The sequence below is a fragment of the Bos grunniens genome, chromosome 25 (assembly GCF_055505025.1).
Source record: "Bos grunniens cultivar Pamir isolate PY7600 chromosome 25, Bosgru_T2T1.0, whole genome shotgun sequence".
Taxonomy (NCBI): domain Eukaryota; kingdom Metazoa; phylum Chordata; class Mammalia; order Artiodactyla; family Bovidae; genus Bos; species Bos grunniens.
The window spans coordinates 17879880-17893158 of NC_141189.1; the positions used below are offsets into that span (position 1 = coordinate 17879880).

General features: G+C 52.8%; 1 protein-coding gene across 26 annotated transcripts in view; it reads right to left on the reverse strand.

Annotated features, from left to right (window-relative positions):
* Nucleotides 1–600: 600 nt before the first annotated feature.
* The window catches only part of IL4R (interleukin 4 receptor), a 50044-nt gene continuing 37365 nt past the window's right edge, over nt 601–13279 (reverse strand). For 25 of the 26 annotated variants that reach the window (XM_086375226.1, XM_086375208.1, XM_086375232.1 and 22 more), the window contains 5 exons: nt 10902–11058; nt 7272–7371; nt 5228–5306; nt 4182–4231; nt 601–3126 (listed from right to left, as the gene is read on the reverse strand). In XM_086375226.1, the coding sequence (XP_086231352.1) occupies nt 1608–3126; nt 4182–4231; nt 5228–5306; nt 7272–7371; nt 10902–11034 (1881 nt within the window). In that variant the 5' untranslated portion in view covers nt 11035–11058 and the 3' untranslated portion in view covers nt 601–1607. Of the gene's footprint in view, nt 3127–4181; nt 4232–5227; nt 5307–7271; nt 7372–10901; nt 11059–11828; nt 11941–13279 lie in introns of those variants that run through there. The other variant, XM_086375234.1, reaches the window with a different exon arrangement.

Consider the following 13279-nt stretch of genomic DNA (forward strand, 5'->3'; position numbering starts at 1 on the left):
CTGCCTGCATGTCTGAGGCCCACACCATACACCGACCACCCAGATGTCAAGCACGGATCACCTACAAAGGGCCTGGGCAATGGAGACCCTGCCTGGGTTCAGCTTCAGTCTGCCACTGGCTGAGTGACCTTGGCAAAGTAGCAGCTGCCGGTACAGCCCTGCCCACATCTCCTCCCTGTGCCCCCTACTTTCAACCTGAGGACTTTCCTGGAGCAGCTGGAAGTGCTGGGGAGTTAATGCCCCTGGACACAGCCCTCAACCAAGGACAGATGGGAATGTGTGGATGAACAGCCCAGCTCCCCACCTCGAGGCATGTGGTGTGCCTGGCTTTCTGAAGCTCCCAGCGGCTGAAGCAGCTGTTGCCTGCGCTGGCACTCTGTGTGATAACACCTCAATTGCTTCCTGCCCTTCCCCGCTCCCTTCCCCATTCTCCAAGCAGGACTTCCTGGGATCACCTCCTATTTCAATGAACTTCACTTGAATTCCAGTCTTGGGGAAACCCAGGAAGAGACAGCAAGTTACTTAACCTCTTGGGCTGGTCTCCGTTCCTCTGGATGGGAAGATTCTGTGAGTTAATAGAGATAAAACAGTTGCCAAGGATGCTTGGCAGGATGTTTAATAAATGGTGGCGGGGGAGGGGAAAGAGATAAAGAACCTTTATTTATACAAAACTCCGTCTCTTCCCATTCCACCCTCCTCAGCAAACACAAACACCCAGTGATGAAATAATTTTTGAGATGCACACAAACAAGCATTCTTCAACCTGAGGTGGGAGTTGATGATGTGTGGGTGATGTGCCTGGTGTCAGCGTCTTGGTCGCCCCAGCTCACTGGATCAGGGGGCCTGAGCCACACCTTCTGAAGCAGTGATGCCAGCAATGGCATCCCTGGGGGCACACGCCTGCCCCAAGGTTGCCAGGCATGCCTCCTCTCTGGGGATCCAATGCTTAACAGGAATCCCAGCCTTGCGTGGGAAGCTGGCCACAAGCTGTCACGTCTCAGAAATCACAATTTATCATGTCCTTGGTTAACTCCGCTTAATTAATCACCCCTCTGCAGCTCAGACCTTGCCCCCAGCGTCAACTTCTGTTGAATGAATAGACATCTCTGGGCAGATGACCACCCTTCCTGGACCTCAATTTCCCAAGGCCTCCCAAGTCAATTCCCCAGTTGGCTTGGTGAGTTTCTAGGCTCAGCATCCAATCTAGAGAGATGGTGGTAGCTACTCCGGAGTCTGGGCAAGAACTGGGTCAGAGTGACAGAATATGCCTTCAGTATGCCAGGGACAGTCTGCTGGCACATCTGTGAACCAGTGAAGTGGCCAAGGTGCACAAGCCAAGGTGCCCGGGGAATCTCCAGATGACTGCAGGTGCCTCTTTGGGCACAGCTGCCTGGAGCCCCCACTCCCGTGGGAGGTGGTGAGCCGGGCCAGCAAAGGGAGCTGGGGGCGTCCAGTCCCTGTAGACCTGGCGTCTGAGAACTTCACTCCAGAGTTCCCAGAGTCTTCTGGAACTCTGCCAGCCTGGCGGCCTTCCAGGGGCAGGCATTTCACAGGCCTGATTAAGGCCCCATCTCCTCTGTAGACTTCAGCAAGGAGCGGGCACGCACCTAGGAAGCGTCCATGCACGTGGGGCCTGGGGAGGGCATGGCAGTCACTGCAGGAGCCTGGCCTGAGCTCTGGGCATGGCTGGGGGCATTGAACAGAGGGCACTTACCCTCCTCTGAGACACCTAAGGGTGCTAGGGAGGCCGCAGAGAGGCTGGCTGCCAGTGGAGTCCCCTGGGGCAGGGAGTCTGGGGCTTTCAGCGGACTCAGCAGAGGCGAGGACCTGTCCCCACAGCAGCAGCCGCAGCAGGGGCTGGCCACAATTTGCGCCTTGCCAGCTTCCTCCTGGCCGTGGCACTGCTTCAGGTGGCCACATAGGTGGCAGGTGAGGGCTGAGTAGATGATGCCGTTGCCCAGGTCGTCCCTGAGAGGGTCTGTGACCGGCACGGGGGCGAAGAGGGGTTTCTGTCCATCGTCTCCCTTGACTGCTGGCTCCAACTCAGGCCACTCTGAGTCCTGAGGACTGTGAGGGGGGTCCGTGTCCAGGCCGAAAGTGAACAGGGGAACGGGAGTGGGGGAAGGGGTCCTGGGGCAGCCAGAAGCAAGGCTCTGGAAGGGTTTGTAGCCCCCTTCCCCGCTGCTGGGGTCAACCCCAGAAGTCGCAGGGCAGCTGTCACTGCTGGCAAGCAAGCTGGAGAAGGCCTTGTAGCCGGCCTCTTCAGAGGGCCCGAAGCCGGCCGGCCCGCTGTCCCGGGTGCCACCCTCCTTCACCGCCTGCACAAATTCCCGGTAGCCGCTGCTAGGGGCCGAGGCGGGGCCGGGGGCCGCCCTGTGCTGGAGCACCCTCTGACGCAGAATCTGTTCCCAGGTCTCTGGTTCCGGCTCGGGGGTGGTGGGGATGTTGGGGTCCACTTCCCCCAGGCATTTGGCCAGCTGTGGGTCTGAGTCAAGCTCTCCAGGGCCCGAGGACTGGCTCAGGAAGGTGCTGAAGCTGCGGTAAGCAGGGTTGTCTGAGATGGTGGCGGGCATCTCTGGGAGAGGCAGGCCGGCTGGGTTCTGGGTTGGAGTGGCCGGAGGACTTGACTCTGGGCTCAGAGGCTGTTCCTTGTCCTCAGATGATGCCTCCTGGGGCCCCACCCTTGGGAATTCGGCCCAGGGCCTCTGAGCATTTGCATTTTCTAAAGGGGGAAGAAGGCAGGACTCCACACCTTGTGGACTAAAGCCCCCAGTCTCATCTCTGAGAAGGTGCAGGAACAGGCTCTCTGTCAGCCGGGCCGCAATGTCCTCTCTGCCCTCCTGGAAGAGGCCCCCGCTGTTCTCAGGTGATGGGCAGAAGCTCCCTTTATCTTCCTCCACTTCCTCTTCTTCCTTCTCCACTTGGGCCTCAAACAGCTCCACGCACCGCACCACACTGATGCTCTCAGGCCGGAGGATCGTCTTGCTGACCTCCACGGGGCACCATGCTACTTTCCCAGAACCCTGGGAAGGCCCATTTCTAGCAGCCTTAGAGAAGTCGTCATCCCTCTCCATGCCATGCTCCAGTAAACAGGGCAGGAGCTTGGCAAGACAAGTCTTCCAGTGTCTACAAAAACAAAGTTTAATCAGAGTTCACTTTCTCCTCTTGACAAACTCCTATTCACCCTTCAAAGCCCAGCTCAAAATCACCCTGAACTGGTGTTGAGACAGGCTGGGACCTGGGACCCTTTGCTGCACTGCTGCAATGCTCGCACTGGAACAAACCTCTCCTTGAGCAACAGAATATTAAGAAACTATATGGAAGTAAAAATAACTGTGTGCATGCTGCAGTTGGGGCAAACGATGGACAAAAGATACAAAAAGACCCCAAACCTCAACTGCCACTTTTGAAGAGCTGGGAGCAAAAGCAGTGTCAGGAATAAAAGCAGGGTTCTGTGCATGCCCCCTGCACACCACACCACCAGAGAATCAGGCAAAACACCTATGCCATCTTTCCAGCCCAAGCCCTGGACACACCCCTGCCCTCACCCTGTATAATGAACCAATTCGCCCCTCCCTGGTAGTCAGCAAGGGAATCTGTTACTTGTTCTCCACCCCTGCTCCCCACTGCAGCAGGGGCTCTAATAAAGCCTTGCCAGGATTTCTTGTCTGACCTCTAATCAACTCCCCACGTGGTGATAGTGGTAAAGAACCCTCCTGCCAGTGCAGGAGACATCAGAGATGTGGGCTCAATCCCTGTGTCTGGAAGATCCCCTGGAGGGGGGCATGGCAACCCACTCCAGTATTCTTGCTTGGAGAACCCCTTGGACAGAGGAGCCTGGTGGGCTACAGTTTAGTCCACAGGGTCGCAAAGAGTCGGACACAACTGCAGCAACTTAGCAAGCGTGCACGCACGGCTGCCTTGCTTGTTACCACCATCAGCCTTGCTCAGGACAGACTGGGCATCCCAAAGGGGTTCACTGACCACCCCCCAACCAATGAAACTCAGGGGGCTCAGTTGGCAGTTGACCTACTTAGACCACCCCTCCCTCTGCCACCCCTCAAAACCCAGTGTCACAGGACAAGTGCTGAACACCCAGGAAGGAAAGGCAGACATCAAGGAGGGTGTGACTCCAGCTTCAAGATGGGGCCCCCCCACCCTAATTCCAGCCCCTTACATACGGGCATTTGGCTGGTTCCTGGCCTCGAGACCGCTTCCTCCACAGTGACACCTAAAACGTGGAAACAGCCAATGACACAGAGCAGAGAGGCCTTCCCACCCAGCCTGGCATCCAGCAATGCTCAGAGCCTGTTTGACTTGAGGAGACTTGACATCATCAAAATTTCTAAATTTGGGGATGATTTGTTATACAGCAAGAGCTAACTGATACATAAATGACACCATGTGCTGTAATATTCACTTTCTGTGAATTGTCTCAGTGAATTCCAACATCAGCCCTGTTATAACCACTACTATAACCCACATGAAGGAACTGAGGCTCAGAGAAGTTAAGCAGCTTGTTAAGTCTACCCTGCAGATAAGCGACAGTGAGGGTTCAAAGCTGACTCCAGAGCCTGCCTCAGGGTCCCTGGAGAACTGAAGACTCACAGACCTTCCGTTCTAGACAGGACTTGTATCCCCCCCTGCGCCCCTTCCTAGAGAACCCTGATGGTGCTCAGGCAAATTCCATGTGGCCACTGCACTGGGGAAGCTGGCCACACTCCTAGCTCAGGAGTGTCCATCTGGATGGTCCATCTGTGAGGAGTATTCCCACTCCTTATAGGGGAGTGCTTTATGAAAGAGGCTGTGATGTAATTCAAGTCATTGAGAATGGAGAGATTTGCTGGTGCTTCTGGGGCAGTTTCCTGCTCTTAAGAGGAAGAAACGGAAAACTTGTTCCCTCTTCAACTCCTTGTGACCTCCTGTCCTACACGGGACAGGTACCTCCCTAGGAGACGATATGCAGAGGACCTCAGAGACCTCAGAACAACAACAAAGCAGGAAATCCAATTCCAGAGGACCCCACCCCCTGAGCTGAAAGAACACTCATGGAAGCCAAAGAAGGGAAGCCAAAGCCTCTAGCTGTTGACTCAACCTACCCTGAAATCTTCCTGACTGCCCACGTGCAACCCGCAAAGTCAAGAGATATCCCTAACACCCCACGTGTCTTGACATGTGTTTCCCGATACACACGACCCAAAGCATCCTCACCCACCCCTTTTCCTACCTGAGAATCCTGGATGACAACAGCCACGAGGGGGCTGTGGGCTGGGTTGGGAATTTGGTCCCACCATTCTTTCTTAATCCTAAAAAAGAAAGGACAAGTTGTTGGTCCCTGAGAATCACTAACAGGTTGATGTTCTCCCCATACAAAAGATTCACAGTCACCCAGACTTATTAGCTCAGAGATCACGCTGATAGATTTCTGGCTCCCTCACCCTCACCCCGTGAAACAGGTTCTTCCACCTCGGGGGCATTAGAGCTGGGTTCGGGTCCAGCAGTTTGCTACCCAGAGTGGAATTCCTGATGCGGCCGCCTCCGCCCCAGAGGGAGCAAGTCCCTGGGAATTAGGGGAGACCCAAGCGGCAGAGGGACTTCCCAGGTGGTGCAAATAGTAAAGAATCTGCCTGCCGATGTAGGAGCCACAGGAGACATGGGTTCGATCCTTGGGTTGGGAAGATCCCCTAGGGGAGGAAATGGCTACCCACTCCAGTATTCTTGCCGGGAGAGTCCCATGGACAGAGGAGACTGGTGGGGTACAGACTATGGGGTCACAGAGTCAGACATGACCGAGCAGCTGAGCACAACACACACAAGATGCAGAGAGAGAATCCTGGGTTTCCCCTTCAACAACCTTTCCTCTGGAGCAGCGGAGGACAAAGTGCCCAGAAGAAGTCTGGCATGGCCGGAGAGGCCAAGGGGTTCTTCCTCCCTTCCTGGGTCAGGGCTGGGCAGGAGTCTTCTCAGACTGCCTCTGGATTAGCCTCCACCTACTCCACTCAGTCAGTTACCACCCATTTACTGAGCACCTCCTAGGTATCACTCACTGTGCCAGGCTTCAGCGGACAAGACAAACAGAAACACCTGCCTTCACAGAACAGACCTTCTAGAAGATGGAGACAGACAAACGGATGCGGAAATGACTATATGACATCATTCATTCCTGACAGGAAGTGCCACGAATAAAAATAAAGGCCATAAGGGACCAGAGAGGAATAAAGAGTGTGATCCAGGAAGGCCTCTCTGAGGAGGTAGCTTCCGAGAGGCGACTGAAGGTGGAGGAGGTGCGGGTCTCAGCAATGCCTGGGGAAAGGGCTTTCCAGGCAGGGAGCACAGTGAGTGCAAAGGACTGGAGGGAAGAACTTGCTTGGGTTGGGGGTTCGAAGAACAGCAAGGAGGTTGGAGAACTAGGATACAAAGAGTGGTGGGTGGAGAGGACAGATGATGGGGAAACTGAGGCTCAGAGAAGGGGAAAGACCAGCCCAGAGGGCTCAGAGGTATCAGCGACAGACGTGGAGAAGGGACCTTGCATTCCCTGCACACCTACTGTGCACCTGGCAGACTGCGGATACTCACTCACCATCAGCCCTCCACCATCGCCCTTCCTTATGTGGTCAGCTTAGGCCCATTAGTCCCATTTCAGAGGTGGGGGGACTGAGGCTCTGAGACTCCACATTCCTAGGGCTCATGCTCACTGGAGACAAGGCTCCTTGCACCCAGAGCTCCGGGACTCCCTTAGGACTCTTGGGACTGATGAAATAGGGACCCAAGGCTAAACAGAGGTTCAGAAACTCGGTCATACAGTTACCAAGTGCCAAGGCCAGGATCCGAACCCAGGTCTCCTGATTCTGCAGGGCAATCGTCTAGAATTCCTGTCTATTACCACCTGCCATCAAATGTTTGGGGCGTACCCTGGGTACGATCCATCTCCCTTCTGCCAAAGGAAGGCCCTGTCCCCGGCCAGCTCCATCCCACTGTCAGGCCATCACCCCTCAGAGGAACCCGCCCTGGCACCCCTGGAATGTCCCCCAGCTCATCTTGGCCCGATTCCTTCAGTGCAAGGGTCACTATGGGAAACAGCCATGGTTACTTGCTGGCCTGGCATCTTCTGCCTCCCCAAGAACACAGGGTCTCCCTGTCCGTTCAGTGCCTTGCACATCGTAGCTCCTCAGTAAGTATCTGTCATTGAGCAACAGGGCTGCAAGCTGTCAGGTGAGAGGGGAGATTCCTGCCCACTCCACACTCCGGGGCGGCTGGAGCCCGGGACTCACTTGATGATGCTGATGTAGCAGGACACGCACACCGCCAGGACGATGACGCACGAGATGCCGACGCCCAGCTGGAGGCGCTGCTCCCAGGTCTCCTCGTAGTCTGGAAGCAGAGGGAAGCTGTGAGCCTTCGGTGCGCCACATCCAGCCTGGTCTCCACCTCCCAGAGAAGGAGTCCGGGGCTCTGGGACCCTCCAAGACTCTGCGTGCGCTGGCTGCCGTGGCAGCTCCTACTCCCCGCTCTGAGCCCCCGCCACCCTGGCCTCCTCGCTGTCCCCTGCTCTCCCAAAGCTCAGGGCCTGAACTTGCCTCTCTTTCCTGAAGCACTGAAGTCAAGTGCAGAGACTTGGAGTTCCATGCCTTCAGTTCAAAGCCTGACTCTGTCAGAGACTTGCTGGCAACCCAGGACAAGAGGCTCACCCACTCTGTGCCTCAGTTTCCTCATCTGTACAATGGGGTTAATAACTACTTAACTCATTGCTGTGAGGCTTATACGATTTAATATACATGTGAAGCAGGGCCTGCAGAAACAAAGCAGTTTTCACAGAGCTGGACCCCTCTCCTTGTTCACTGCCAGGTCCAGAAAGTTCTCCCTCACCCCTTCTCTAATGTTACCTTCTCCCATCCCTTTTCCCTGCTTTATTTCCTTCTCGGACTTACTAGATCTAGATCTCATTTATATTTTTGTTTACTCGTTTATTTACTGTCTCCCTTTCCAAAATGTCAGTTCCACAGAAACAGGGATTCTTGTCTATTTTGCTCACCACTGATCCCTCGGCATCTAGCACTGGGCTAGTGTCTAATATGTAGTAGGAGCTCAAGAAATATTTGTGGAAATAATGAATGAGTGTCCAGCACATGGTATCTGTCCCACACGATCTATTTCCCTTCCCTTCTCCAGGTCAAAGGGGAAAATCCATTTGATAAAACTTTCCCAAGCACTTACTATGTGCCTGGTGCTATGCTGGACAATGGAGACAGACACGGAGCAGGCACCACTCACAGGGGCTACAGCCCAGAGCTGGACACAGACGGTCAAGAGGCGTCGACAGGACAGGATGAGCGATGCTGAGAGGGGTGTGATGGGTTGGGGTGGGGTACCTGCCATTATACCTAGCACTTTGAAGAACTCTTCCTTCAGTGAGCGTTCACAACAGCCCTTCCTTCTCCCACTATTCAGACGATGCCTCGCGCAGCTTCCCCCACCCTACAGCTGTCTCCCCTTCTTGGCCAGGCTGTGATGTGCCCACCCTGAGGTTTGGGCCAATCATGGGCCAAAACTTCTCCCCTTTCCAGGTATTTGAGTTCCCTGCCTCCCTTGCAGTTGGGAGAGGCCGTGTGACAGTCCTGGCTGATGAGATGCAAGGGGAAGTCCACCAGGACTGGAACGGTTTTTCCAGTCCTGTGGACTTTTCCAGTCCCATGCACCTTCCTGATAAAAGGTGCACGGGATGTACTCCTTGCGGCAGCCTTCCATTCCCTTTGGGCCTGGGACGTGAGGGTGTTCGCAGCAGACAGCCTGGGGCCATGAGGTGACAGTAGATAAGGACAAAATGCTACCATGCTAGGGGTGGCAGAGGGAAAGACAAGACTCCGGAGTGACGTCACCGAGCAGCAGTATTCATTGGCTAAACCTCTTTATTTTTTTCTTTCTTTTGGCCACGTAGTGCAGCTTGTGGGATCTTAGTTCCCTGACCAGAGATTGAACAAGGGCCCTCAGCAGTGGAAGCACAGAATCGTAAAGCCTGGACGGCTGGGGAATTCCCCTGTAAGGCCTCATTTTATGTGAGATAATTCAATATCTTTACTGAAAAAGTCACAAAGTGTTGTTTAGGGGAACAGAGTACCAGATGAGGGACTGTAATTCCCAGAACCCCTTGCAGCGATGTGTGGCCATGTGACCAGTTCCACCAATAGAACTTGAGAGGAAGTGATGTGTGTCACCTCTTGCTGAGGCTTTTAAGAAGCAGCTGTGGTCTCCCCACTCTCATTCCCTTTCTGCTGGCTGGATTCAGATGATGGCAGGGCCCTAGAGCAGGGATTCTTCACTTGGGGACTTCCAACATGGTTGCCATTAGAATTTAGGGGTCTGGGAGCTTTGACGGGAAAGAAATGATAGCTTTATTTTCACTAACTTTTAATATAATTTTATTGATTGATTGATTTATGGCTGTACTGGGTCTTCATTGCTGCACAGGCTTTTCTCTAGTGGCAGGGAGTGGGAGCCACTCTTTAGGTGCAGTGCACGGGCTTCTCACTGTGGTGGCTTCTCTCGTTGTGGGGCACAGGCTCTAGGGTACGCAGACTTCAGTAGCTGTGGCTCCTAGGCTGTAGAGCTCAGGCTCAGTAGTTGTGGTGGAGGGGCTTAACTGCTCCATGGCATGTGGGACCTTCCCAGATCAGGGACTGAGCCTGTGTCTCCTGCATTGGTAAGCAGATTCTTTACCACTGAACCACCAGGGAAGCCTTCACAAACTTCTGAAACCTGGCGTTTCCTCCCATTAGGAATGGAGACAGCAAGCTACAGTAATAGCAGCATCAGTCACTCAGGCCCCAACAGAAACCACAGGTATTCTCTTATCACCTGATGGCAGGAGTACCATGAAATATCCTTTAAGCTCATCTACTTTGAAATGACCGTACTTATGAGAACTACCACTAGATCCTATTTTTAATGTGTTATTAAAGAAGCCTATATTCTTAGATAGCAAATATATTTTAAAATCTTTTTATAATCACATTTCAATACAACTAGGTTTCCATTGAAATCCTCTGTACTTTATTTCATACATTTAAAAATATTCTGGCTTGTGGTTGTCAAGGGGGAAAGGGGTGTGGGGGGAGGGATGAACTGAGAGATTGGGACTGGCCATATGCACACTACTTTAAGTAAAAGAATTAATCAACAAGGACATACTATATAGTACAGGGAACTATACTCAGTACTCATTAATAACCTATATGGGAAAAAAAAACCTGAAAAAGAGTAGATATATGAGTATGTATAATTAATCAACTTTGCTGTACACCTGAAACTAACATAATATTGTGAATCAACTATACTCTAAAAAATACTGAGATGAGGTCCACAGGCTTCGCTGGACTGTCCATGATGCAGAAAGGCTAAGAATCTTTGTCCTAGAAAACGATGGAGCCACAGGGAGGAAAACCAGCTAGCAATCAGCAAAGTTCATGTTGAACTGTTACCTGAGCGAGAAATCCACTCCTATAGTGTTAAGCTGTGGAACTTGTGGGTTTGTTACTGTAACCTACCCCATACCCTGACTGTATACCACATCAGTTGGAAATTGTGTTATTGCAGTTAGAGGCATCTTATGATATGGAAACCAGATATTGGGCTGGGGTAAGTGGCCATGGAATAAAAGTAGGGAGCAGAGATGCTAACTGCTGAGCATTCCCTGGTTGCTAGTGGTTAGGGTTCCAGGCTTTCCATAGAGTGACTCTAATTCAATCACTGGGCCCTGGTGGGGAAACTGAGATCCTGCAAGCCGCGAGGTTAAGGCCAAAAAAAAAAGAAAAAAGAAAAACCACACACACACACTCACGAAACCCCCCAAAAAACAGAGACAGAGAGAGATGCTAACTGCTCAGGACTCCCGGGAGGGTACTCACAGTTAAGCCACTTGGTGCTGGGGCTCCACGCGCTCCAGCTGCTGTTGTAGCTCTGAGCCCAGGCCTTCACCCGTGCGCTGTAGGAAGCTCCAGACCTCAGGGTGCTGGCCGCGACACGCAGGGTGGGCCCCATGTAGGTCACGTTATAGGTTCTGAACTGGTGGGAGAAAGGGAGCTGTCAGTGCATCTGCTTGGGGGAGGGCAGAACCAGCTCCCTCCCAGGCTGCTGTCCTTCGCTGACCCCACAGTGCTGAAGAGCCACCAGCCTGGGTATTTGGTTACTCCTCCAACTCTAGGCCTCTGCCAGCTTCACGACAGTGACCAGAGTCAAGCAAGATGGGTCACAGAACCCACTCTTTCCCTACCCTCCACACCCCCACATTGATTAGCCATTTGATGTTACTGAGGCAAGCTGATGAACCCTTCTGAGTTTTAGTTGCCTCATCTGTAAAATGAAGGTAAGAGTTCCTACTGCTACTTTCTGGCTGTGTGACCTCGGATAAGTGACATAACCTCTCTGGGCCTTGATGTCTTCTTCTGCAAAATGGCGATAATAAAAGTGCTGTCCTCCCAGGGCTGTTGTGAGGATTAAGTGGGTTAATACAGGTCAGTACTTCAAGCTGGGCCAGGCATGCAGGGAGCACAAGAGTGATCTTTCTGAGCACAGACAGGGTCGCCACGTGCCTCTCTCTCCTTCAAGGGCCACTCTAGAGCCTCCCCAGTCAAGCCCAGAATCAATGGCCCATCATCTCAGTCCCGCCCAACCAAGCCCCTCAATGAGAAAGAACTTCCAAGATCTGCCCTTAAGTGAAAAGGGCAGGATGAAGACTAGCACATGTTGTCTGTTGGCTTTGATGTTAAAAACAGAAAGGGAGAAGGCTTAGTGATGGTGGCAGACAGGCTCTGAGATGGCCCCATGAGCCTCACCTCATGTCACGTCCTTTGGTCCTTCGGTCCCCTCTCCTCTCCTTGCCTGGGGCGGGGGATGGAGGGCACATGACTTATTCTGAACCAACAGAATATGGCAAAGGTGATGAATATGTAGGGACCACACGGATGCGATTCCACTATGGAAGACTGTAACTCCAACCTGCCAGGAGACTCTGGCTTTGAAAAGGTCACCAGGGAAGGAACTGAGGGCGGCCTCCTGCCAAAGGCCAGCAAGAACCCGAGGCTTTCAGTTCAAAGCCCATGAGAAACTGAATGCTGCCCACGTCACAGGAGCTCAGAAGGAATCCCCCTGCCAATTCATGTGTGTGCACCCTTGAGAGACCCAGCTAAGCCATGCCCAGGCTCCTCACCCCCAGAAACTCTGGGGCAATAAATATGTGCTGTTTCAAGCAGTCGTGTTTGCAGTAATATTATAATGTTTGCTTGCTCAGTTGTGTCCAATTCTCTGAGCTCCTATGGACTGTAGCCTGCCAGGATCCTCTGTCAATGGGATTCTCCAGGCAAGAACACTGGAGTGGGTTGCCATGCCCTCCTCCAGGGGATCCTCCCAACCGAGGGATAGAACCTGTGTCTCTTACATCTCCTGCATTGGCAGGCGAGTTCTTTACCATTAGCGCCACACGGTCTGGTATAAAGTGAGCCGAGCGGAGGTTGTACACAAAAAGGAAGCAAAGTCCTAACAGCCTGCTGGAGAAACTGGAGGGCAGCTGGTACAGGGTGGAGGTGGCAGGAGGAGACCCAGGGCAGGGAGAGAAGGGCACTCTCACTGTTACTGTCCCTTTCTAAATTGCAATAAACAGGAAGCAGCAGCTGGAGCTGGTTCACAGAAGGAATCATACACTCTAGAGAGGATCAGGGAATTGAGAAATATTTTTCTAAGAAACAAAAAAGAAATCAAGCTTCCAAGGAACTACTTGTGGTACATTTGTTTTTTTTTTTTAACAAATGGGCCAGGTGTTCGGGAGGCTGTTCTGGGCAAAAGATCCCAGGGGAGGGGAAAATAGCACAGACTCTGGAGTTTAAATCCTGGCTTCGAATGCCAGCTTGGCCATTTCCAATGCTGGGACTCTGGGTGAGCCATTCCACCTCTCCAAGCCTCAGTGCCCTCATCACTAAAGGGAGAGACAAACACCTCTCCACCTGCAGGGTTTTCCCAGCCATTAGTCACAATACACATCATGCTTGGCACATAGTAGGCACTCAAGAAATGATCACGAACACGGCATTCACGGCCCTCGGTAGGCTTGAGGCCTCATTTTCTGCCTTTTCACTGTACACACTCCCACAGCCCCATAATCCTCAGATACGCCATGAATTTTCATACCTCCAAGCCTTCTACCTGGCCTATCCTCTCGCTAGAGAACTCCTATACATCCTTCAATGCCCAAGCCAAAACTCCATTACAGAATCTTTTCCAGAAATCATCC